This window comes from Dunckerocampus dactyliophorus, chromosome 6 (genome assembly GCF_027744805.1).
Source record: "Dunckerocampus dactyliophorus isolate RoL2022-P2 chromosome 6, RoL_Ddac_1.1, whole genome shotgun sequence".
Classification (NCBI taxonomy): domain Eukaryota; kingdom Metazoa; phylum Chordata; class Actinopteri; order Syngnathiformes; family Syngnathidae; genus Dunckerocampus; species Dunckerocampus dactyliophorus.
The window spans coordinates 13,699,356-13,726,410 of NC_072824.1; the positions used below are offsets into that span (position 1 = coordinate 13,699,356).

Here is a 27,055-nt window from a genome sequence, read left to right on the forward strand (position 1 = left end):
ATATGCGATATACTGCGTATGATAAAAATTAGCTTATTCGTTAATGACGCCAAAGAGCTTTGGCAAGTGGCAGTAAAGGAGTGAAAAAATAACAGACTGACCATTTACATGTACAGCGAGGCCACAGGCAATCTCACTGGATAGCACGCCTGGGAGCACTTAGTGCTCTTAATGGTTAGTTATGTCAGGGTGTGAGAACCCAACCTCTTTCACTGATGAGGGCTTTCCAACTGCACATTTTATCAAAATCGATTCCCGGCACAACCTGAATCCTTCGAACATTTCTGTGAAAAAATAACAGGTCTACATAAAATGACTAATGCTAATAAAGAGCCAGTCGCATCATTCAGCTGTACATTTTACAGAAATTACCCCATGCATATCTCTATACTTCATGTCAATAAACTTCCTTAAAACAAGTAAAATCTCCTAATAAGTTGAAATCATTAAATCTGTATTGAAATGTCTAAAGGAAAGCGTCAGCCATATTGGAAGGTCAGTTTTCAAGACAATTGGTGTGAACCACTACACTGATATACTGTACACTCTGTAAGACCAGTTGATAAATTGCAAGACTTTACATTTTGCACTGTTGGATCTAAAGGAGATTCTAAGCAGAGCTTCAAAATGCAAAAAGAAGAAACGTGAGTGATACAAAAACATTTTGAGTAAACATTTTATTGCAAACAACCATTAAAGTGAAATAAGCTGTTCATAATCAAAAGTTTAAGACCACAGCCTTTAAAACATCTTGGCAAAAATTTGGATTCAAATTAATTATTTTCTGCCAAATATTCACACTGTCATGATCTCTTGATGGCAAAGGCAAAAAAGCTTTCTCTCTTTGAATGCGGTCAGATTGATGGAGGAATAAGGAACTCTTTTGGACCATCCTGCATGTTCCTCTGATCTAAATCCAGTTGATAACATTTGGGGATTAATGGCAAAAGAAGTTAACAAAAATGAACATCAGTTCCAGACAGTGGATGCCCTCCGTGAAGCTATCCTCACCACCTGGAGCAACATTCTCACTCACCTCCTGGAAACATTGGCATCAAGCATGTTCCCACCAATTTTTGAGGTGATTAACAAGATGCTGCCGCTACTCATTACTGAGTCCTTTTTTTAACGTTGTATTTCTATTTTAGAGGCGTTTCGAGGTTTTTTGAGCTATGGTCTTAAACTTTTGATTAGCGGAAGAACAGCCTATTTCAGTTTAATGGTTGTTTGCAATAAATTGCTTACTCAAATATGTTTTGTCTCATTCATATTTCTTCTTTTTGCATTTTGAAGCTGTACTTAGAACTCCTTCAGACTCAACAGGACAAAATGTAAATTCTTGCAATTTTTCAAATGGTCTTAAAATTCTTATCAGGAGTATACAGTGGGGGGGGGGGGGATTTTTTTTAAATAAATACATAAATAAAAACTGATATCATTCATAGCTTGCAAGTATGAATGAATATTACCTTTACAACTCCCTGTTAGCATTCCGTTGTTTGTTCATATCATTACATTGTTGATGTTGCATACATTATTATATTCTTTACAAACTCTTGGACACAGTCAAAGGATTTGAATGAGAGAATGCATTGTTTTTGCTTGCGTTTAGTTATTTTATCCCTAGGTGTCCAAAGTACTGCCTGGAGGCCATGTACAGTCCGCGACTGTGTTTTCATTGACCCTCAGCATGTAAAAATACAAGAAACAAGAAAAAAAAAAAAACAGTATTTTTAATTAAAAAGAGCTTTTAGAATTTTTAGAAAATTAGGTTGAGTAAAATTATATTGGTAATAAAGTCAAAATATTATGAGAATAAAGACATAATATGACAAAAAAATTAAAAGATGAAAGTTGAAATATAAAAAAAAATAAATAAATAACAGCAAAAATGGAAAAAACTGCAAAAACGTGCAAACGGGGGGGAGGAGCGTAAATTGAGCGTGTCATCGGTTGCTGAGCTGTATTTTGATATTATTACACTGTCTTATATTGGTTGTATTCTTATATTGTTAAATAAAAATATTTATATTTTGTTTAGATTAAAAACAATTTTTACAATTGGTTCTGCTGATGTAGCCCACTCATCTATGTTGAAAGATCAGCTAATCAAGACCCAGTCCAATGTGTTATTATTTAAAAATGCCCGCTTAAGTCAACACTGACATGCATGCTACTGCTTTTTCGACAAAAAAATGTGGGACCCAAAGGGGTAATTTCTGTGAACATTGTTCCATATTTTTGACATGTGTTGTAGTATTGTCTCATTATCACTAAGCGTGAAGCAACAACTATTGTCTAGTTACACAGCATTAAAACATGTACAGTGACTTCCTGTTAAGCGCAAAATAAGCTTTAAAATACAAGCATAGCAATATTCCATTTTTTTTTATATGTATGAAAGCTTCTTTGTCACTGTGGTAATTACATAGAATGAAATTACCACAGCAGCTCTGTTAAATAAGATCAAATGAAAACAGAGAAATCAAAACAATACATGGACAATATGGAGTAAAACAATGGCAATCAACTGCCATAGGTTTAAAATATGTCATGCCTATGTCTCTAGCGAAAGTCACAAGTAAATGTGCAAGCAATAGTTTGTTTCGGTTTCGCCTGTGTTGACAACTCCTATGTCGATGTCAGTCAACCAGTCCGAGGGGCGACATGGACGAGTTTCACTGTATTATTAAAACATTACTCATGCCACCAATGTCTGTGTGTGTGAATCACTGCATTTGGGAAAGAGAGGAAGAGACACTTACATTCTTTTGTTGGGAATAATCTTGTGTCCATCTTTGTACCATGTGACGAGGGGTTGAGGGAAGGACGCGAGGGGAGGTGGGCTGAGCACGGCAGCTTGGCTTTGACTCGCTGTGATTCTCAGCTCTTCAGCTGAGAACCTCCCCAAAACTAGAGAAAAGTAAGATTTAATCTTCCATAGGAGCACTACCATTTTAACATGCAACTGTAACTGTTACAATGGTCTTCCTTGTCTTATTGGTTCAAGTTTCTATTTTGTGTGCTTTGTGTACTTACAGGCCACCTGCACCTCAGTTCTCCCATGTATGATAGCGCCCATCCGATTCCTCACTCTACACTGATAAAGGCCAGCATCTGTCCTCTGCAGAGATGGCACAAACAACCTAGAGGTAAAGCACAACAGACAAAATTATAAAGATAATTAATTTGTTGAAGCCATTTCATGAGCTTGTATTTGCACTTCACCTTAAGAGGAAAGGAAGCCACACGCCTCACTCACTATAATAACTATGTGATTGCTCACAGCCAATCAGTGATAGGTAGGCATAGTCATAAAAATAAATAAATAAAAATAAAAAAAACGTGTGGCAGTCATGAAAGAAAATGTCAAAGTAACATATCAAGTCAGAACCAAGAATCTGATTGGTTGAATTGTAATCAAAAAATCACAACAACAGGTTTCCAAATTCTAGTGTAACTAATAAGATCCTTAATCCCGCACACCACCTCTCCTTGATTGTTATCTATGTCATGGTGCTGTTAAAAGTCGGCAAGGCAAGGCAAGTTTATTTGTAGAGCACAATTCGTACACAAGGTAATTCAAAAGTGCTTTACAGAAAAGAAGGCCAAATCACTGAATCATTACATAAAACAGCAGTACAGTGGTCATGAAATTAACAAATAAATTACTTAATTTATTTAATTTGCATTACAAATATCATTGTATTAAAATTCTATAATTTCAATGAATTAATGGACAATATACTTCATTATTTTTCATTTCATATGTATTATTATGGCAAAAAAAGACCCTCCATAACAAAGTTTAATTTTGAATGATATCAAAAGGTTAAGACACACCAATTTATATAGAGATTTTTTATAAGCATTGAGTTTCGGTGTTTCCATTTTTTTTTTTTTTTTACACTTTTTGGCAACCTTTTGCTGGGCTACCACCAAAATATTTATTTTGTTTGTTCTCTATTCCTGAGAGGTAATTAATGGTGTTTTAATGGACTGGGATTCTCTAATGGCAATCTTGGCATAGAATCTAGGTTGCACTGCTGCATTAACACACATGCAATGACAGCCACACAAACCAACATGCACACACACAATTACGCACACAAACTCGCTTGACAAACTGGACATCGCTTAGGGGCTCATTACGAATAACAGGCCAGCCAAGTATTTAACTCCCCGGCTGTCAGTGCATAGTGCCAAGTTGCACACACAACATATGTACACATACACTGTGGAATGCTGTATATTCTGTGTGCATTGTGTAAGTTGTATGTGTTATACTTAAAAGACTCAAGCAATATGGTTTAAATGAGGAAACTGACATAACATAGCAGCTCTCCCTCTCTCTGTCTGGGTCCATTATACAGTCATCCATCCCTCGCCACATTGCGCTTCAAATTTCATTGTTGAGTACGGACTATTAGTAGTCAATTAGCCATGCATTTTTAAGAAAATTGTATCTATTTTTGACCTAAATTAAGCAATTTTAAGCAAAAAAAAAAGACTGAACAAACTAAAATACAAATATAAAGCATTCAGAAAACACATTGAAAGGCAGTTTTAAAATGTAATATTCTAGACTGGTCGCAAGGTGTCAGTAATGTTACACTGATGAGAGCTAGCCGCCACAGGAAGTGGCGTAGTACTGGAAGTACTGGAAAAAAGTAAGAAAAGTAAGAAAGTAATTAAAGTAGCAAGGAAATTTCCCAATTCTATCATGTGTGAGTCTATATTTTTGTCTACTTTCTGTCTTATTATCTATTATTCTGTCTACTACATTGGGTAATATGAGGTTATATGAGGTTTTTTGTTTGTTTGTTTTTCTAGAGGGCCGCACGGTGGTCTAGTGGTTAGCACGTTGGTTAGCACGTTGGCCAATACAGGAACAGGAAGACCGGGGTTCGATTCTCCCCTGGGCATTTCTGTGTGGAGTTTGCATGTTCTCTCCGTGTGCGTGTGGGTTTTCTCCGTGCACTCCGGCTTCCTCCCACATTCCCAGGTGCAGGTGAGGTTAATTGGTGACTCTAAATTGCCCATAGGTATGAATGTGAGTGTGAATGGTTGTTTGTCTATATGTGCCCTGCAATTGGCTGGCGACCAGTCCAGGGTGTACCCCGCCTGTCGCCCGAAGTCAGCTGGGATAGGCTCCAGCATGCCCCTGCGACCCTAATGAGGATGAAGCGGTATAGAAAATGGATGGATGTTTTTCTAGAGGGCTCTAATAATGTTTAACAGAAAAAAATTATTTAGAAGGTTGTAAACAAGTTTTTATGCTCATACTACAAAAATATTCAATTATGAATAAGAAATCCTACTTCGGGGAAATTGACTTATCACGGTCGGGTCTGGAACCAATTAATACAGGGATTACTGTATTTTCTATTGCACCAGTGGTTCCCAAACTTTTCACAGTCGCAAACTCCTTTAGACATCTGACTGGAAGATTATGCACCAAGCAAAAATGCACAGCAGCACACAGCTAACATGATTAAAGCTCACCTCAGTGCATTTACGCACAGCATTAACATTTGTGAACAAGGACGAGGTGAAAGGAAAGATAGAAAATACACGTCTGTCTGTGCAGCGTCGGAGAAAGTCGTACACATAAGTGACAATCTGCATCACACATGGTGTGTTCACGGACCGCCGAACAAAGCGATCGCAACACCCAAAGAAGACGCATTATTCTTGAAAGCATACATTTACTTACACGTGCAAAATTGGGTGCTTTTTAACATAGTCAGTGCATCCAGTCAACGAACAAATCATACAGCTCAGAAAACACTAATTAGTCACAGCACCACGTAAGGAGACCAGCCCTAATTTAGCAAACAATATCAACGATCTGGAAAAATCTTCAAGATTAAACACTTTTAATGAACAACGTCATCATCAAACTTATTTGTTCATCTAGCACACACAGAAAAATGAACAATTTCATGCTGTCACCTCTCTTCTGCACTGTACTTAGCTACTACCTGCGCTGTGGCTGTTCACATGAGGCGTTCAAGCACATTACGTAAATCGCAGAGTTCGGTGCTAATGTAGCCAAGCCGTTTTTAATTTGTATTCATGTATCCCCAGTGGCAATCTGCGTACCCCTGGGGGTATGCATACACCAGTTTGGGAACCTACGTATTAGACGTTTGCCTGTATAGCTCAGTAAACTCAAAGTTCAGTGTTGACAGTCTCCAATCAATACAGTGATTTTGGTGTCACAGACTCACGTGAAGGGCCATATTCTCTGGATATGTTAGGGCAAGTTCAATCAGCTTTTCCATGCTACATGTATGTATTTATGTACGTCAGCGTGTCTCTTTTGGCAAAAGCCAAGAGACCTTCTCAACCCACACAACTTCAAAATGATGATTGTGATGTGCACTACATCCTGTTTACTTCTGGAAACAAAATAAGGGTGTCATAAAAAAATAGCTTACACCAACATTGAGCCAGTAAAGTATACTAGTGCTAATAAGGTAGCTCAAGACTCATAGCTCATAGACAAACCACTTACAAATTGTTTGATATTGTGCATCCAGGTAAGTGCATGTTTTAAGTGCCTGCAGCGTCACACACTCGCTAACACATAAACAACAGCATATGTGGAAATGTTTTTTTCATGAGCTTTTTAAAAGTAAGCATCTTCTGTGAAAGTGTACTCCTGTGAAAATAGATCTGTGATCAAATTCATAATAAAGTTTATAAAAAGTTCATATCATTAAAAATATTTGTGAATTGATAAACCAAGTGCTGCCAAAATGTTTCCTTAAGAATAACACTACATCATGATGTATAATTATTGTTGTCTTTGACAAAATGGTTCTAGAATATTGTCTTGCAAGAGAGCCATCAAATCTCCAGATTTCCATCCCACCATCATCTGTTCACCCTTTTTTCTCTGACCCTTATTCTGTTCAGGGTTATGGGGGAGCCGGGTCATATCCCAGTTTGAGAGGCAGACTAGACTGCCCACTGAATGCCAGCCAATCGCAGGGTAATCATGAATGGGGTGGATATTGAAACCAGCTGCAACAACAATGTGTTTGATACTTTCCAATCAGGCTTTAGGCCCCACCACAGCACTGAGACAGCTCTGATTAAGGTAACAAATGATATCCGTCTGAACACAGATCCATGCAAATTCACGCTTTTAGTTCTGCTAGACCTGAGCGCTGCCTTTGACACAGTTGACCATGTGATTTTATTACAGAGGTTAGAACACTGGCTGGGAATCTCTGGTACTATTCTAAACTGTTTAAAGTCCTATCTGGAGGACAGGAAGTCCTTTGTTGGAATTGGTAACTGTGTCTCATATACCAAATGGCTATGATCTGTGGTTCCCCCAGGGGTCAATCCTGGGACCCCATTGTTCAATCTCTACATGCTTCCTTTAAGCCAGCTAATACGCAGCTGCAATGTGTCCTACCACAACTGTGCAGACGACACTCAGAGCTATGTGTCACTGAGGGCCGGTGAACATGGTCCTGCAGATTTAATTTGTCACTGCATCAAACAGATCAGTGTATGGACGCAAAACTACTTTCTCCAGCTAAACTCAGACAAAACTGAAATCATTGTCTTTGGCCCAGAGAAAACAAAGAGAAAGTGTTATTAGCCACCTTGAGACTCTTTCTCTAAAACCTAATCACCAGGTTAGAAATCTAAGGGGTAATAACGGACTCAGATCTGAACTTTAACAGCCACATTAAATCAATAACATCATCAGCTTTTTACCACCTAAAATCATTTTCAAAATCAAGGGAATAGTGTCTAAGCCACATTTAGAGAGACTTATCCATGCTTTTGTCTCCAGGCGGCTAGACTACTGTAACTGCAGTAAAACAGCTCCAGTACATCCAGAATGCTGCTCCTCGAGTCCTGACGAGAACCAAGAAATATGACCATATTAGTTCAGTACTCAGATGTCTGCACTGGCTTCCTGTTGTGCAGAAAATAGACTTTAAAACAGCTATGCTTGTGTACAAGTCTTTTCATGGTCTTGCGCCAAAGTACATCTATGACATGTTAGAGCCACATAAACCATCTCCGGCTCTGAGAAGCTCAGGGAGTGGTTTCCAACGGGTGACCAGCGTCAGGACTAAACATGATGAGGCTGCATTTCAGTTTTATGCTGCCAAAATCTGGAACAATCTTCCAGAAGATGTACCACAATCCTCAACGTTGGCAATGTTCAAATCCAAGCCAACACTTCTATTCAACTGTGCATATGACAACTGAAAGTATTTTATATCCTGTCTTCATTTTTCCATCTTTTTTTTTGTTTTATGGAATGATTTATTAAACTTTATTTAACGGTTTTAGAATGATTTAATTTTTTTAGGGAATGATTTTATGGAGTGATTTTACCTTTGTTTTCTGTAAAGCACTTTGAACTACCTAGCGTATGAATTGTGCTCTACAAATAAACTTGCCATATTGACATGTCTTAGGATATAAGACGGTACTTCTCAAGAAAACTGTCTGAAAAAGCCTGGTCCCGGGTCTAGGGATTTATACATACAAACCAACGGCTGGCGCCAAACAACTTATCTCCAAGTGAGTCAGAGGTTTTCTTCCTGTCACTCTCTCACACTAGTGGCCTGGGGAGATGCAGCTGTGACACAAAGACTCACTCAAAAAAGAGGCTGAAAGGTTGGGCAAGTTAGCAAACAAGGAAAAGGTGTTGTGATGCTAATTTTAAGATAATGGTCAGGGTTTCTGCTACATGTAATTGACCGTGGCGCACCGCCACAACAAAATAAAATCCGCCACACCTTAAAAATGATTCAACTTGAAAGCCATGTTAAGTAATGTATTGTATTAATGGATATACAGTATATGCTATATAGATACATAGATAAGTTATTATTAATGCACATATTGACCACAATTAGTTTTAAAACAATTACAAAAATCATAAAACTGTTTCACTGTGCTTTATTTTGATAAACAGAATTGCCTGTCTGCCCTGCTGGCGCTTGTGTGACCAGATAAAAGTACGCAACAGGTAGCTCGCATGCTAACAGTAGCTCACCAGCTGATGTTGAGTAGTTCACCAAAGAATATTTGCTTCACCTCTTAGTATGTGTTGTATTCAAACGTGACCCTTGTATTAAATGAAAAATGAGCACACTGAGTGGAGATGCACCACTGTTGCAGTCTTGAGTATTGTCCAATATCGACCAATATGAATCATATCCAAAATCAGCATGAATCATACATACATTTATTACTTATTTTGTAGTGTGGAATGTTAGAAAAGGCTCGATCAAGTGATATTCCTCACATAGGGAACAACAGTCAGCAAGAGTAGATATTCCAAAAACTTACTTTCTCACGGTTTGCGGATATTTCGGGTGGCACTGTTCTTTTGTGGGGGCTAGGGGTTTGTTTTGTGAGGATTCTCATGCTGTTTTTTTTTTTTTTTTGTGGTTCCGCTTCGGATGCACGATAGGGTCGGATGTGTTGAACTACCCCGGTTCTGCGCCACCGTGGGCGACTTGTGCACGGCAGGTTTAGCACTTAGCTCCGACATCTTAGCCGACGTAATGCTCCTTGCTTACTTTGTTAGCACATTAACACGCTGTTGTTGTGACCATGTGGACTCTACCTGTGTGCTGCTGGATAGAAGTTCTGTTGAGGAGTCTCAAATGGACTGATTGTATCAGGGTGCCTAGGGTGCTTATATTGGAGATTTGAGATGCAGATACTCATTTTTTGCTGCTATCGGATCGATATCCGTAATATTGGATCGCAACACCTCTTGAAATGGTACAGAAGATGCAAATAGGTCTTCACTATCCCAAAGATACTTTCTTTGATAGTTTATGGCACGGGTGTCCAATGTGTGGCCTGGGGGCCACTTTTGGATTTCTTTTACTGACACTCAGCATATTCTAAACGTAAAATAAATTAATTATGAATGAAATATAGTATTAACTATTACATTGCTTTTTCACCTATAACACAATGCTTGATGTTTTGTTCAGATAGCTCAGCATATATTGACCTGGATTGGACTGGTTTGAGCATCTTTTTAATGTAGTAAATATATTAAATGCATCACAATTGTTCTGTATGCAGCCCTTTGAAAACCCCAGTGTTATTGATACCAGGTGAACTGGTCACTCTCAGAGCATTATCCCACAGGTTTTAAAAATAAATGCCAAGTCTGCTTCTAGGAGTGTTAGGACTGGGGATAAAATGTAGTCATCAAATTTGGTAGATTCAAGTTCACTTTGGTGTTTGACTTGCTCAAAATATAATTTGTTTTATTCAAGCAAAAGATGACACACAGCAAACTGACCTGCCAGTCTGTCATAGACGCAACTTTCTCCAACTACAACTGTCATGATGTTGAAAACAGGCCCTTGTGTTACACAACACCTCCTGCTGTCTCAGCCTCTTCCTTTACCCAAGTGTATAAGCTCTCCCAAGTTTGCCACTATTATGAATGATGTTGAAAAACAGTTTTATTTCACAGCAGTAGTTTTGCCAAGAGGGACAGCTTGGCTCTTACCAAACAACACAGGACATAGAGAGAGAGGAACACAGAGAGTAGAATAATGGAAAGGGAGAATAAAACTTCTTGAATATATTCCTTCAGTCAGACTAAAAACAAGTGTATTAATAAATTATATCTAAATTTGCTGTTGTGGCGGTTGTTACTGAGTTGGTTAAAAAAAGATGACGAATGCTAGCATAAAAACACAAATTTAAAAAACAACATTTTTCCTCACCTTTTCGTATTGGTCATATTTGCAGACTGACCACAGAAACATGCATATGTATAGCACTTTGTAGGTCAAGGAATTATATTTGGGCAATCAAAGCTTTTAACAATACACTAGGTCCCCAACTTACGAACATCCGACTAGCGAACACTCGCGGATACGAACACAAGCCGACTGGTCTATATTTTATTTTATTTTGCCTTGTAGTCGCTCAATCAGTATTTATACTGCTACTGTACATGCTTGACCAGTAGAGGGCACTGTGACACTGCTAATGGGACCAACAGAGGAAGAGTTAGACCCACAGAACACTACCTCTTTTAGAAGAGTCTAACGACGACCACCATTTGTCCTTTTTTTCAATAACTCCTCCAACTCCACCACAACAACGTATGCTCGGCAACTCCTCTTCAAAGGTAAATAACATTTATCATTATGTATTATTATATCATTTTTATTATTGTTTTTTCATTAATTATCCTCGTTTAATATTACTACTGCATCCAAACTCATATTTACATACATACACATATACTGTATATGTATACACGTACATGTAGTACCTATATCATTGGTAATATTACCTTTTCCCCTACTTAACAACAATTCAACATAAGAACGGTAGTCTGGAACCAATTGTGTTCGTAAGTTGGGGACCTAGTGTAATCCCAATATAATTAAATTATAATAATGAAAATTAATAAGAAAATAAAATGGGTAGATTTTTGGGTAAAAAAGTATAAATTTATAAAGCATAGCACTACTGAAATATTTTATTTTAAAATTGTGTTTATGTTCAAATTAATACAATTTTAATTTCTCAACTTTTTCTCACAATTTCCCATTGCTTGGATTTACCATTGTTGTAACTGTATTTTCTCCACTACTGACTTTCTTCCGGTTTCTGAATGACGAACATGGCCTTATGGGTTATAGCACCACTTTCCCAAAGCCTGCCTGTCATGTTTTAACAGAGATTTTGCAAACACTCTAGCCTGTAAGAACAAAGCAGCCAGTTGGCGCGAGCTGACCTGTATTGTGGTGTCCAGTCGGTGATGTTGCTGTTATTGAGAGACCAGCGGTACTGCAGTGGCCAGCTGCCTCCAGCCAAGCATGTCAGCACCAGTCTGTTTCCCTCCAACACCACTTGCTGCGCCATTCCAACCCCTCGTAGGTAGGGAGCCACCTCTGGTAAACACAAAGAGAAGACAAAATATATATATTTGAATGACAGGCATTCATTCCCCCTCAGAACAAAGAGAATGTGTGAGGCAATACATTTAGGATCTTGGAAAGTAAAGGCGAGGTCACAATAGCATAACCTGTAAGTCAAACCTCAGTTTTCGTATGATTCTGGTTTTTGCCAAAAATTTCTGCTAAAATGTTGCCTCGGCTTTCGTGCAGTATTGAACTTAAACTAATCAGTTTACCCGGTACAGTGTAGCTCCTTGAAATCCCAGTGCCCAAATAAAGCTCCCCACACGTTGCTGGCTCACTGTTTGTGCATTTTCTATTGAGTGTGACTTCTAAATAATTTTATAATACTAATTGACATTGAATAATTTGACATGCGGTCAAAAATGTTGCAAGTGCCAGTAATTTGAAGAAGCTTTTGAAGAAGGTGGGAAACACTATTGAATTCAATCTCACCCAGATGTACAAGAAGTCCACATCAACAAAATGTTTCATCCATTCATGCCATCCATTTATTTTTATTTCACATTGTTTTCTGCATGTAAAACTATAATTATTCTCTATAAAATGCAGGGTTTCCGCTGCATGTAATTGATCGCGGCGGTGCGCCACTATAAAATAAATGCCGCCACGCCTTAAAAATGAGATGTTTTTTATAAACTTGAAAACAGTTTTAATATATTGTATCAATGTATTTATATGCTATTAAAGGCCCTGTCACACCTCGACGATTTAGCCAGCGCATGCCCGACGTGATCATTTTGATGGCATACGTTGAACCGTCGATATTTTTTTCAATTTTGAGCGTATACATAGCGTATTCATAACGAGTTCGACGTATACATGACGTATTAATAACTTATATAGAACGTTTCTATAACTTATAGACAACTTATACCAACGAATGCGTAGCGCGTTGCCAGCGTTCACAACTTAGGCCCAACGCCAGTCTAACTTATGCAAACCGCGCGGCAACGTATGGCCGACGATGACATGCCGTAGCCTATAAAAAGGCTACCAATTGATGACGCAAATCATAACCTCACTAGACAGTGAGGTTCAGTGTCAACATCACCATCATGCCGAAGAAAATTTCGAAGACTGCTGCCAAGAAGTATCAGGGCAGTGACGAAGGGATCCATCACCACCCACAGCCTCCCCCTCCCACTCTCACTCTGATGGAGATGACGCAGGTTCTAACGCCTCTCAGGCATCGTCAATGGTATCGGAAGCTGCTTCCCCAGCGGTCTCTATCTCCTCTCAGCCAATCCTTGCCAAGAAGAGAGTCAAGAAGACACAGTTTTGTCTCAAGGTATGTTGACGTATTACGACTTGTGCGTAACTTACAAATAATGCGTGTGAACCGGTGTCAACGATCGCATAACTTATTGCCCGCGTATGCGGGACGTGTGACTCATACGTTGACATACGTCGAAAAGTTTTGTGCATGCACAAAATTTTGGGACGACTTGGACGTACTACGACGTATGACTTAACTTATACAAAACTTACCCATAACTTATTGGACATACGCCAGCATATTGGCTAAAGTTTTCATACGTTGGCGTAAGCTGGCTAAATCGTCAAGGTGTGACAGGGCCTATAGATACATATATAGCTTGTTATTTACGCACATAATGGCAGCAATTAGTTTGAAAACAATTTAAAATATCATGAAAATGTTTCACTGCGCTTTAGTTTGATAAGCATGCACCAGAATTGCCTGTCTGCCTTGCTAGCACCTGTATGTATGACCAGATACGCAACATGTCTTGTCTTGACTTTCATTTTGTTTCTTATTATCGGGAGAATGAACAATAGCCCATAAAATGTGTAGTTAATTTATGACAGCTTCTCACATTCTAAGCATATCTATGCCAGTGTGAATGCCCGCTCACATTTCAATCTCATTCCACTTTCTGGCATTTTTGGTTACACAACATGCCTGGCTGGCGGCATCTAGCTAGCTCGGTTTTGTCGAGCTACGAGATACAATCATCATAATACTTTTTTTAAACTGTCATGAACTTTACTGTCTTGTTATCATTATAATACTTATAGCTTGTCTTCAAAACACATACAATCGCAGGGGTCTCCAACAGGTAGCTCCCCCATTGACGCTGAGTAGTTCACCAAAGAATACACCTCTTAGTATTATTATTGTAAGTGTTCTATTCAAACATGACATGACATGACTGTATTTAATGACAAATGGGCACACTGAGTGGAAATGTGCTTTCTAAATAAAGTGCAATTAAAATGTTGGCAATGCTCTCAACAACTTTGCCATTAAATTAACAGTTTAGAAAAGTTCCTGGTTCATGTTCTGCTCATTGTTGAAAAAAGTTTTTAAAAATAAATCAATAAATAAATAAATAAGTCATTAATAAATTGCTATTTGTCACAGCGGCGGCAGTCCGCCCTCCCATCCAGCTCACCACCACAGCTTCAAAAAATCCTATGGGAAATCCTCAAATTTATTTTTTTGTTCATAATTTGGGGTGTCTGGAACTGATTAATTGGATTGACATGACTTCCTACGGGAAAAATTGTCTCGATTTCTGTACGTATGTTGCGGTTTTCGTCTGACCTTTTTAACCTATCAAGAATTAATGATGAAAATTTGGTTTCTACTGTATTTTCTATCATGTACTGTATATATTGTATATTCTGAAGTGAATCTCCAAATTGTGTAATAAAGGTGACCTGCACCATTTAGCAAATGTTGAAAATCATAAAATCATGATTCAGTTATCTGACATACAAAAACAGGAGCAAAGCAGACTGCTTAGCCTCATGCCTTTCAGAATTATGCTCTTGAGAGCAAGATTGTAAATCGATCCCTCAAACTGCATTTATTCTGATGAATAGTACAAACTGATGCAGAACATAAAGGCCACATGTTTATTTGCACAGAATCAAAAGGTGTGTTAAAATTAACAGTAAAATCATTAAATTACAAAGCTAGGTCAAAAAGTACTGGGACACAAAATAAAACTGTAATTTAAGCAAAGACTTTCCTCTGTGGAAGTAGTCATTTGCCATTTAGTATCTCCAGGCATGTTTTGCAAAGTACCACCATTTTTTACGAGGTATATTTACATAACTGAAAACATATTCACAATGCTTCATCCATCCATCCATTTTCTATACCGCTTCTCCTCTTTAGGGTCGCGGGGGCTTGCTGGAGCCTATCCCAGCTGACTTCGGGTGACAGGCGGGGTACACTCTGGACTGGTCGCCAGCCAATCGCAGGGCACATATAGACAAACAACCATTCACATGGACAATTTAGAGTCTCCAATTAACCTAACATGCATGTTTTTGGATGTGGGAGGAAGCCGGAGTACCCGGAGAAAACACACGCACAAACGAGGAGAACATGCAAACTCCACACAGAAATGCCCGGGGGAGAATCGAACACAGGGCTTCCCGATCTCCAGGCTGTAACTGTGTTGGCCAACATGCCAACAAACCCATTGTAATGTTAAAAAAAAAACATCTAAAAAAGCCTCATGCTCATCATCCAAACCATACCACAGTGCTTTGCACAGGCATTAACTTATCAAGCGTTACACACACAAAAGCATATAAAAAGTAGTTTAATATTAACTGTGTGGCTCTTTTCAAAACTGTCCTTCTGCTGTCAACGCAACCTTCATCCCTCCTTCTCAGCTTCCTTCCTAGAACCCTCACATTTAGTCTCTATTGCATTTGCTTCCACACTCCTTGTTCCCTGTGGATGTCACAGGGCCACATTTCTTTCGTCTTCTCCTACTTTAGTTGCCCCTCTATTTTGGATTGATAGCTACCTTCGCTCTGAACACAGGGGAAATGTTCCATCTACGCTCGATTTATATATTAGGCAGTGCCTGTGTGTGTGTGTGTGTGTGTGTGTGTGTGTGTGCATTGGTGAGACAAGGAAATAGTGAGTAAGTGCTAACATGACCATAAGAATTTATTTGGAAAATTCCTCACTTGATGGCGACCAGCACCGCCTCTGCCATTCTGTTGACCAGCACCATGACTCATATTGAGAGAGAGAGAGAGAGAGAGAGAGAGAGCACGAGAGAGATGCAGCCTTAGCAGTCTATCGTATAGCTCTACTTCGAAAAGCTGGCATCGATGCACACTGTATAAATAGAATGGTTTTAAGTGCTCCAGCTATTTCACTTATCTGCACTTTCTTTATAACTCGCATTCTCCATTCCTACTCCACTGCTCATGGCCCTTTAATCCTACGTTGTACTTTAAAGTGAAGTCCATTAGGAACGGCAGACGGAGATGGAGAATGCTCGCACCTGAGAGAAGCAAGGTCAGCTAACGGGATGTTTTGCAGGCTGATGTCGTCCAACTTGGGCTTTCTCGCTGTTTGTGTCTTTCTTGCCCACTGTCAACATTTTTTTGTCAGCCTTTGTGCCTTAAGCAAATGTCTAACTATCAAAAATCTGGCACACATTTCTTGCTTTTTTGGCTCCATCGCCAAAGTGTGCGTAAGCTCAAGGTCATGTATGTTTCATACTTTGGGGAAGAATGTTCACCTCTAAATGTGACAGGAGAGTCAGGAGGCGAGCTTCAATAAGGATGTACACAAACATTCACATTTCTTTTTACTGCTGGGTTGCAACTACATGACCCAGAGGCAGTCAGCATCACTTCTAGGTTTGATATGAGAGGCAAACAATCAATAAGGCCACTGTCCATTTACCACAGAGATGTGCACATGTCAGAGTGTTATAAAGGTTTAAAGTCGAATAAACAAGCCAGATATCGTAAAAATAGCTGAACTGATGGAGTGGATGTGTACTCTTAAGAACAAAGGCTTATTGGAAGACTTAAACAATATTCCGTCACCAAAGGTGGCATTTCAAACAACCTGGTGGCCGTCACTTCCTTCTACACTCGCTAGGAATTCAACAACTACAAAAGTATGGAGACATCCTTTCTTTTCATCTGGTTTAGTCCACCAGTTAGGTGTTAAGGCAATGGAAGACAATGTTGGACTTAGTCGTGCATGGGTTACTGTCGTATTTGAGGGATTGTTGATGCAAGCGTGAGATTTTTGTATATCGGCGTGGGTTGTCAAGCAGTTTACTTTACTTTTGTATAATAATATTTTGCATCTGCATCTCAAGTTGCTTTAAAGGTGTGAACTTAATGTTTTGTTGGATTTTGCAGTTGCTTCACTGCTGTCTATTTTTATCTATTTTTCTGATATTGTCCCACCCTCAATTACCAATATGTGTAACATATCTCCTGACATGGAATTAATACCGCCGCCACGAATGGCTGTTTGTTTATTCAAGCACATTTGTACGTGCCATGAGAGCAATGTCTACCCATTGATATCGAGGCAGCAGAGCTAAGATGAAAGTCAAGCGGTGAGCAAGGAAGAAGAGATTGAAGCCTTCGGCCCCGTCTATTAACATGGGAAACGTCAATTCACTACCCAGCAAGATGGACCAGCTGGCAAGAACGTCAAGACCTTCAGGGAGTGCAGCTTATTTGTGCTTCACTGAATGGCTAACAAATGCTAACGTGGGGAGGTAGCCGACTTCTGGGCAGTCAGAGCGAAGAAGAAAACAAGAGCTTGTGGAAAGAGCAAAGGAAGTGGGCTTGCACTGTATGACAATGTATGATAACAAACTGTGGCGTCATCTTGGCCATGTGAACAATAAAATGTCCATCTATACAGCATTTTTGAAAATCGGTTTTCATTATGAGGAAAAAACGCGATACCAATATCTACCAATATTGCATTTTTATGCCAATATTGGGCCGATGATATCGTCCCACTTAATAATGCTTAATAATAAGCATTATTAAGTTCCAACAACAGTTTAAATTTTGTTTCAGTATAAATTTTGGTTATTGGTGGTCACTGCAAACTTGAGCGTGGCCAGACTCGACTCTACTCGATGACAGCAACAGGTTCAGCAACCACCTCTCAGCGTTTCTTCAACTTTGTTCCCTCTATGACTATCTTAGGAACTTTTGTTAGTCCCTAAAACTATTGAACAGATTTCTACAAAACTTTGTGGAGGGCTAGGCTGTGATTAGGTTTTTTTCCACTTTTGCACACGTTGCAAGACGGATTTTTAATGCCGCCCAACGTGAATCACTGTTGACTGTTTTAGAAATGGACATGTTAAATGAATATCCTATTAATTGATTTTTATGTAGTTTGGAATTGAGTCGACAAATCACATTTTGAGAAAATGAATTAATTACTTGGATGAAACCAGCACTTGCTATCAAAAGAAACACATCATGATATCAGCTATAGGAAGGAGTTTTGCAGACCTTGATCACTTTTGACTGTTATCAACCACTTGCAGTGGGGCCAAATGAGGCAGTGACCATCAGATGGAGCCACACCGAGAGGCCTGGAGTAGAGCAGCCTGACGCATTATGGCTTTTCTGTCAAAGCAGAACTGTAATTTTTTCATGGCAGTGTAAACTACCCCAAAACCAGGAATCTGATGTTTTCCTGTGCAGAATTGGACCACATCTACATGTGGTTCATTTTATGTAGACGTCTTTTTACGTAGTCAGAAAATCAACACATGAGTGTATTTTACTTGCAAAATGGATATCAAAGATCAGATGGCTTCTGTACAGACCAAGAAAAACTGCTCCTTAAAAATACTCTCAAATCTTGCAGCTCTCTTTTTCTTTGTCTCAGCCTTCATCACTGCCTGCTTGACAAAAAATGAAACTCTGTTATTAATAAAATCTGTAACTGTCAGTTTTGATAGTATGCATGTTTTATTGTGCCCATGGATTATTTCAGGGCCATTTTCAAAGCAATCTAAACGGCTAAATTAAATACAATATGATCTGAGAAGGCCGCACGGTGGTCTAGTGGTTAACACGTTGGACAACACAGTAACAGCTTGGAGATCGGGAAGACCTGGGTTTGATTCTCCCCTGGGCATTTCTGTGTGGAGTTTGCATGTTCTCCCCGTGTGCGCGTGGGTTCTCTCCGGGTACTCCGGCTTCCTCCCACATTCCAAAAACATGCATGTTAGGTTAATTGGTGACTCTAAATTGTCCATAGGTATGAATGTGAGTGTGAATGGTTGTTTGTCTATATGTGCCCTGCCATTGGCTGGCGACCAGTCCAGGGTGTACCCCGCCTGTCGCCCGAAGTCAGCTGAGATAGGCATGCCCCCGCGACCCTAATGAGGAAGAAGCGGTATAGAAAATGGATGGATGATCTGAGAAAAAAGATGTTGTGAACCTGTATTGATGTCCAAAAATGAATTCTATTCCACTGATAATGGTGAAATGTTGCTTTGTTAAAATGTGAGATCTTAACAGGCAAACCCCTCGTAGAGGCAAAACGCTGATATACAGTACAGTCGTCCTCGCAATATCGCAGTTCAATTATCGCTCCTTCATTATATTGCGGTTTTCAGGAATGAATTCATTAATAAATGATCGCTGTTCCGTGGTAGACTATCGTCTATTATTAGTCAAAACATATTGAAATGCAACTGCCAGGTAGTATTCTGGTCACAAGGCAGCAGTAATGACACAAAACATTGAGACATCACCTTAAATTACATTACCTTAACACTGCATGAAGTCAGCCATGGCATGTCCGACATGATAGAGTGGAAAAAAAAAGTTCTCATCCTATTCCGTGTGGAAGTCTTACATTTTTGGCTTCTTAAGTTTAGACTAAATAAATTTGAGGCTAACTGGCTAACTAGGAAGCTAGCGGGCTAGTCTGTCTCGAGTCCCTGCAGCATAATAGTTGCATAATGTGTTGTAAACGTTGAATAATAGGAGTGTAAAGTTGACTATAGGTGTGTTATTTCATGTCTACAAGGCTCTAATAATGGTAAAAAAAAGTATTTACAAAGTCCTAAGCAGGTTGTCTATGTTACAACTACAAAAATATTCCATTTATTAACACTGAATCCTATCCATCGATTCTTTTTCTACAGTATGCCACTTATCCTAATTAGGGTCGCAGGTATGCTGGAGCCTATCCCACCTGCCTGGGCGAGAGGCGGGGTACACCCTGGACTGATCGCTAGCCAATCACAGGGCGCATATAGACAAACAACCATTCACACTCACATTAAAACCTATGGACAGTCTAGAGTCGCCAATTAACCTAACGTGCATGTTTTTGGATGTGGGAGGAAACCGGAGTACCCGGAGAAAACCACGCACGCACGAGGAGAACATGCCAACGCCACACAGAGATGCCCAATGGAGATTCAAACCCTGATCTTCCAGATCTCTTCTGACATGCTAACCACTAGGCCACCGCGCGGCCCACTGAATCCTATCTCGCCTAAATTAATTTATCGCGGTTGGGTCTGGAACCAATTAAAAGCTAGAAACGAGGGACAACTGTACTGTAAAAAAACAACTAATTTGTTGGGCTAGTCTAAAGGGAACTTATAATCCAAGGTAGTTAACCAAGCATTTTTTGTAAGCAGAGAAAACCCTGTGGTCTTAATGACTCTGAGAGTGAGCCTGTACGCGCACATCTGGGAGGGTCACAATTGGGGTCACCCTAGAAAAAAAATTAATCTTCATAGAGCTCCACCCCTGCAGTGAGAAGGGGATGACAGAACTGACTGTAGTCTATGAATACAGATCCAGCCTCAGGACACACACGCACACGCCTGCACACGCACGCACACACACACAGATAATGAAGGGTAGAAATACATAAATCAATACATTTTATTGCATGTAAATTTACTCTAAATTGTCCATAGGTATGAATGTGAGTGTGAATCGTTGTTTGTCTATATGTGCCCTGTGACTGACTGGCGGCTACTCCAGGGTGTACCCTGCCACTCGCCCGAAGTCCTCTGGGATAGGGTCCAGCATACCCCCGCGATCTGAGTGAGGATTAAGCGGCCAAAAAAATTTATGAATGAATTAAAGTAGATAAAAGTGGTGTGGCTTAGCAATTTTTGCCACTACTGAAGAAGAAGGCTTTTTGATTATTAGGTGCAAATGAGTTCTGTTCAGTTATAATCTAATAAATCTGCCTGCACTTGTTTTAACAGGCATTTAAAACACTTAATTAGTACGGCAGAGCGGGTGGGGAGAGGAGAGAATTATGAGTTCAAATTTTTGTGCATTAATAATCTTACAGAAATGAGGGAAAGCGGGGGAAGGCAATTAATGGAACATTGTAAGGTGAATGGTTTGATGATGATAAATGAGATCCTAGTTCACACAAGTTAGATGAACATACACAGTGTGTCAGCTAAAATTTGAATGTATGCTGTTCACAAGTATGCTGCACTAAATTGGAAAAGTATTACCAGTCTTTATTTTACAAAACTTAGTTTGGAGTAATATATATAGTAATAAAAGGAAGATACTCGATAACAGGGAAAAAAAAAACAAATGTTGTTTATTTTATGGTATAATAAAAGTATACAGTCGTCCCTTGCCACTTTGAGGTTCGAACATCACTCCCTCACTCTATTGCGTTTTTTCTGAAATTATATAATTAATAAATTACCACTGTTTTGTGTTTGACTATGGCCATTATTTATTGAAATATAATGAAAGAAAACTCATATGTAGTAATAAGTGAGTAAGTGTGAGTAATGTTAGATAGAAGAGACATTACCTTATATTACATTACCTTAACACCGCATGGACTCAGCTATGGCATGTCTGACATGATACAGCGAAAAAAGTTCTCCCATTCCATGTGGAAGTGGTACGTTTTGGCTTCTTACTTTGTCCTTCTCCACTCAGTTTGAAAACCTTTCAAAAGTTTAGAATAAATTAATTGGAGGCTAACTAGTTAGTTCAGTAGCATGCTAATAACAGTCTCTTGTGTCCTTGCAGTGATCCCGTAGCCTGCGCAGAAGTGTTGCACTATGTGGCGTAAACAAAGAATAGCAGTGTAAAGGTGACTATAGGTGTGTTATTTCATGTTTGCAGGGATGTAACAATGGTAAAACAAAACATATTTAGAAAGTCATAAACGGGTTTTCGATGCTGTAACAATTAAAATATTATATTTATTCATACTGAATTCTACTACGCAGAAATTCTCTTCTCGTGCTCAAGCTTGGAATCAATTAACCGCGATAATGGAGGGATGACCGTATTGTAGTGTACTTGAAACGTTTGCTTCCTTGGATGACAAGGTTTGACAAGACAAGCCGGAGATTTACTGTGTTTGTTCTCTTCCAATTTTAGCAGTATGTAAAAAATAAAATACAACAGTAACAGTACAACGATGATGTTACCACACACAAGACAAACACAAGAAATAAAGAAAACACCAGAAGATTATTAAAAGGACACACAATGAAAGAAATAAGACTCCAGTATCACAATAAGGATCAAGCACTTATCGAAAGTACCACCACTCACCATCCAAGTTAACACTTTTTACATTTTAATATCAGTGGTCAACTAATTTTGACACTTTTATGACTGTTTTATGATGGGAACATTGATGCTTGAACAAATAATTTATATTTTCATTATTTCCTAAAAATTAGGGCTGTCAAATGTGTCACACTCTGTGAACTAGCCAGTGTGACAGGTTGTTTAGGTTCATGTCTTATGCCTTAGTTCCTGTTTACATGTACTTATTTTGGTATTACTTCCGTTTCTGCTTCATCCTGTATGAAACATCATACAGAAGAGAGGTGGCGGACCTCATAGCTTGGTGTCGTGATAACAATCTCCTTCTCAATACAGATAAGACTAAAGAGATGATCATCGACCCAAGAACAAGGGAAAAGGAGCCACATAGACCCCTGTTTATTGATGAGATTGAGGTGGAGAGGGTGAAAACCTTCAAGTTCCTTGGCACACACATCAGCGAGGACCTCACCTGGTCTCACAACACCCAACAAATTCTGAAGAAGTCCCAAAGGAGACTGTACTTCCTGAGAAGACTGAGGAAATTTGGCATGTCCACCACAATCCTGAGTTGCTTCTACAGATGCACTATCAAAAGTGTCCTTACCGCCTCCATCACTGTTTGGTACGGTAACTGTACAACACGTGATAGGAAGGCACTCCAGCGGGTGATCAAGACCTCACAGAACATTGTTGGGGCAGCCCTCCCCTCACTGCAAGACATTTATAAAACTAGAGTCCTACGCAGAACACACAACCTCATCAAGGACAACACACATCCACAACACTCATTATTCACACTCCTACCGTCAGGCAGACGCTACAGGAGTTTGAAGTCCAGGACCACAAGGCTGGCAAACAGCTTTTACCCACAGGCCATCAGGCTTCTCAACGAAGCACTCACACACGCCACACACAACACACGCACACACTCATAACACTATTTATTTATTTATTTATTTATTTATTTATTTATTTATTTATTTGTATTAATGTCTCTTCTGTTGTTGCTTAATTTATTGTTATTAATGTTTCTTCTTTTATTGGTGTTAATGTTTCTTCTGTTCTTATTCATTTTCTTGTGTTTTCTTTCTTTTTTGGGAGAATGAACAGAATAAGAATTTCATTGCATAGTATAACTACCTGTTTTACTGTGCATATGACAATAAAAATCTTGAATCTTTAGCCCAGGTGTGAGCTCCTTCCTTTGTCGGAGAATTGTCATATGACTGCTTTTGTTGGTATCCTGCCACTACATGGCAGCAATGTTTATTGTTATAAACATATTACCTGCCATTAGTTCTAATAACTTGCATTCTGGGGTCGCCGCCACAACGCCAACATGACAAAATGATTATTTTTTTTAATCTTTTTTTGTTAAATCAGTTCAGAAATGTGTGCGTGTTTATTGCATTTTATTAACGGAAAGATAAATGACAGGATATGACTATATACATGCAACATACTGAATGTGCTAATAATTTAAAATGAAATGAAAATTCAAATCAAGCTAAAAATTATAATATAATCTGTCAGTCCCTTTGCAATCGCTCTGTCTCTTGCGTGTCTCTCAGCAGTTCCTCTGTACTTGGCTAAAGGCTGGAGTTACAAGTATTTCGAACAGTATTGTAAGTAAGTATTGTTGATATCACACTTTATCCTACACAATTAAATTGGTTCATCTTAGTAATTGCTATTTTTTTAAATAGAAGACTGCTTGTGTAAGCTACTTTTCTGAGACCCTTATTTTATTCATTGCAGTCACACAGGATGTATTTTGCGCTTTATTGTGAAGGCCGGAAGTATGTCGTTTTTCTTGAGCTCTTGACGGCTGTAATTCTTACTGTCTGTGAATGTACCTCGCGGGAGTGTGGTGGGGAACGAGGAAGTGTTGTTCCGAAGACAGACGGAGAGACGTCACATGTTGGAACGTTAATGTGTTAAGGCCAGAATAAAGGCATTGATTACGTGAAAAACTTTAACGTAATTAATTAAATAAGTTAGAGACACAATACAATAGCAACTGATTCTGACAACAAATCACTAATGTGATATAATCAAGTAACCTACTTCAAAAAAGGAAAAACTAATTGTGCAATTTGTGTCCTGCAGTATGTAAATTCCTCCACAATACAGACCTTTCAGCCTTACCAATTAGAGGTCTGACTGAGACACTTCATCAGAAAACGCATCCTGCCTTCTATCATAATTAAATTCAAGTGGCCTCATGACTGTTACACCCCTGACTCCCTGCTGATGCTGAAAGAATTCGGCTGAACTGTGGGGAAGTACTGCCAAGGGCACAAGGATGAGACGTACTATTCCTGGATGGAAAACAGCAGAGAAACCTGCACACAAGAGAACAAAATGTTTCCTTGGCTTGCAGCTATAAGACACATCCTCTTATCATTGCCACTAATTCCCAAACAAGTGCCTTTGCCAGTGCCAGCGCTTTATTGCTATTATTATGTTTAAATTGCTAACAATAGCAGCCACGATTTTAAATAACGGCAGCCAAAATTCCTCCCTTCTTTCTTCTTGCTCCCATCCCATTATGATAGCCTCCCCCGGGCTCCATCCACGCCGGCTCCTATCACGCTCCCTATAAGCTTTGACTGATAGCTATCAGATCAGAGCCGACAGGTGACTGACTGATCCCTACTCTCTGATCGACAGATGTCAGAAGAGTCGACAAGTTACCAGGGCTACCACACACATACACACACGCAAACAGGTGCATGCACACACAAGCACATTGTTGTTGAGGAAAATAGTCAAGGCTTGACTACTAGGTTTAATGCACTTTACTAATGAGCTCATATTGGAATGGGAAAAATAATCAATACACGTTGATGTACGGTCATACTTATCTAAGGTATTTTGACCCCGTATTGAGTCAAGGATATCATTGGAGATGCTGCCTTGACAAAAATATTTGTGTGAATCCTGAGAGACATTCATGCTAATATATAAAACAAAAACATCTTCTCAATCTACTTGAGGAAATTTCCAGTTGAGGCTAAAAAATAAAGCTCTTGCCAGGCTGGACGCAAGTATGCATTCTGACGTGTTTGACCTCAGGTACAGCAAGACAGGAGAAATGACTGAGCACAATTAAACACAGCTATAAAAATCTGTCCATCAGTCATTTACCAACATAAGCATGTAATTATTTATGTTAAGCAAGACTGCATTATTAACCTAAATTGTTAATTATGAGTCATTTGGAAATGTCAGATTATAGCTTTCTCTGGCATTTAGTAATGTCACTAATAGTAGAATTGTGTGTGCGTGTGTGTGTGTGTGTGTGAAAGAACCTATGGAGGGGAGGGGTAGCGTGATGAGTATGTGTGTTGAGGGCAGGTCAATCAGGTGGAAGAGACTGTGATCAGTGACATTTAAGAGGTGGGCCACGCTGGAGGGCACATCTGCTATAGGACACACAAATGCTACATGATACCGTCGGCTCTGATCGCCTGACGAGCACACATCAGACAAGGGGGGGAAAGTAAGGAGGCACCTTCTGTCATTTTTGTGAGGTAAGATGCAGGAAAAAATTTAGAATTGGAACGTAAAGAACTGTAAAATTGAAGAATACTGCAGAATGGGTGAATTGTTACAGCGTTACATTAACAATCTGAAGGTGACCTGAGGGAGGGGTTACCTTACCTAATTCTTTTTAATGTAGACTATCGAGTTAAATAGTTACTAATTCATTAGAATTAATATGAATGTTCCGAACCCGTGTTTTCAAGTCATAGAGCAGAATAAATCTGCCCAACATATTTGAGCGATGAGGTCTGTGTGCGTATTTCAGACAGCCTAGTTCAGACTGACTCAACAGAAGTTTTGATCCAACTCTTCTATTCAATCTCATCAGACTGGCATGAGAAGTGCACCTAGCGTTGTGCTTGGTTGGCGAGGCATTGCAAAGAGCAGTAAATAGAAAACTGCAGTCGCTAACATTTTGTCATTTCGGAGGCGAGCAAAATAAATAGTTCCACTGAGACTGAAGACTCCACTGAGGAAAGTTGTGTAGAGTGAAAATAGCTCAACTCTTTGGAGTGATATGCACACAGACACAGACAATAATTAATTCCCTCTTATACGCTCTGTGGTTTATCTTTTTACCCACCGCCCACCTGTAGCTCTCCCTTGAACACTTTACATGTCCTCATTAAAAATCTTTTCTTTTGGGAACAAGTGGGAAGGGGTGCCAGGATAGACTGCGTGCTGGTGGATGGGGTCAATAGCAGCTTGCACTGGGAGTGTGGCCTTGTCGGACATGACCAACATACAACCTTCACACTATCGCTGATGGCCTCACACACATTCAACCCAGATCCACACTGATACAACTGCATTCAGACAAGAGAAGGTGTCTCAGAGTTGTATGCCATTCAACATCTGCAATTATACTCAGTAGAAACTCGCACAACTTGAATAAGAGACAGTGATGTTTGACCTTGAGGTCTACGTGGATGTCAGCCAATGTATGCCTGAGATACTGTATTTAATCACCTTCCTTTTTTCCTCTATTGCGTTTCTCCTTCAGTCTTTTGCAAGTGTTTTTAATTGTGCTATTGTTTAATTACCCTTATCTTGTCTCACCTTTTAGGAGGAATATTTAAACCAACTTCCAGCCTTTCAATTTCTTCCTCCACTTTTCTCTGCTTCTTTTTGTGAACATGCTAGCAATCATATCCCCTCAGACAGCAGGCACAGGGCTGACCTTGGACATTGTTGTCTGC

At 39.4% G+C, this 27,055-nt stretch overlaps 1 protein-coding gene across 3 annotated transcripts in view; it reads right to left on the bottom strand.

Moving 5' to 3' along the window:
* The window catches only part of sdk1b (sidekick cell adhesion molecule 1b), a 369,858-nt gene that overhangs the window by 226,174 nt on the left and 116,629 nt on the right, over positions 1–27,055 (bottom strand). For all 3 annotated transcript variants that reach the window (XM_054779326.1, XM_054779325.1, XM_054779324.1), the window contains exons 2-4: positions 11,771–11,927; positions 3,040–3,146; positions 2,766–2,913 (exon numbers count right to left, since the gene is read on the bottom strand). In XM_054779326.1, coding sequence (XP_054635301.1) covers positions 2,766–2,913; positions 3,040–3,146; positions 11,771–11,898 — 383 coding nt within the window. In that variant the 5' untranslated portion in view covers positions 11,899–11,927. The remainder of the gene's footprint in view (positions 1–2,765; positions 2,914–3,039; positions 3,147–11,770; positions 11,928–27,055) is intronic.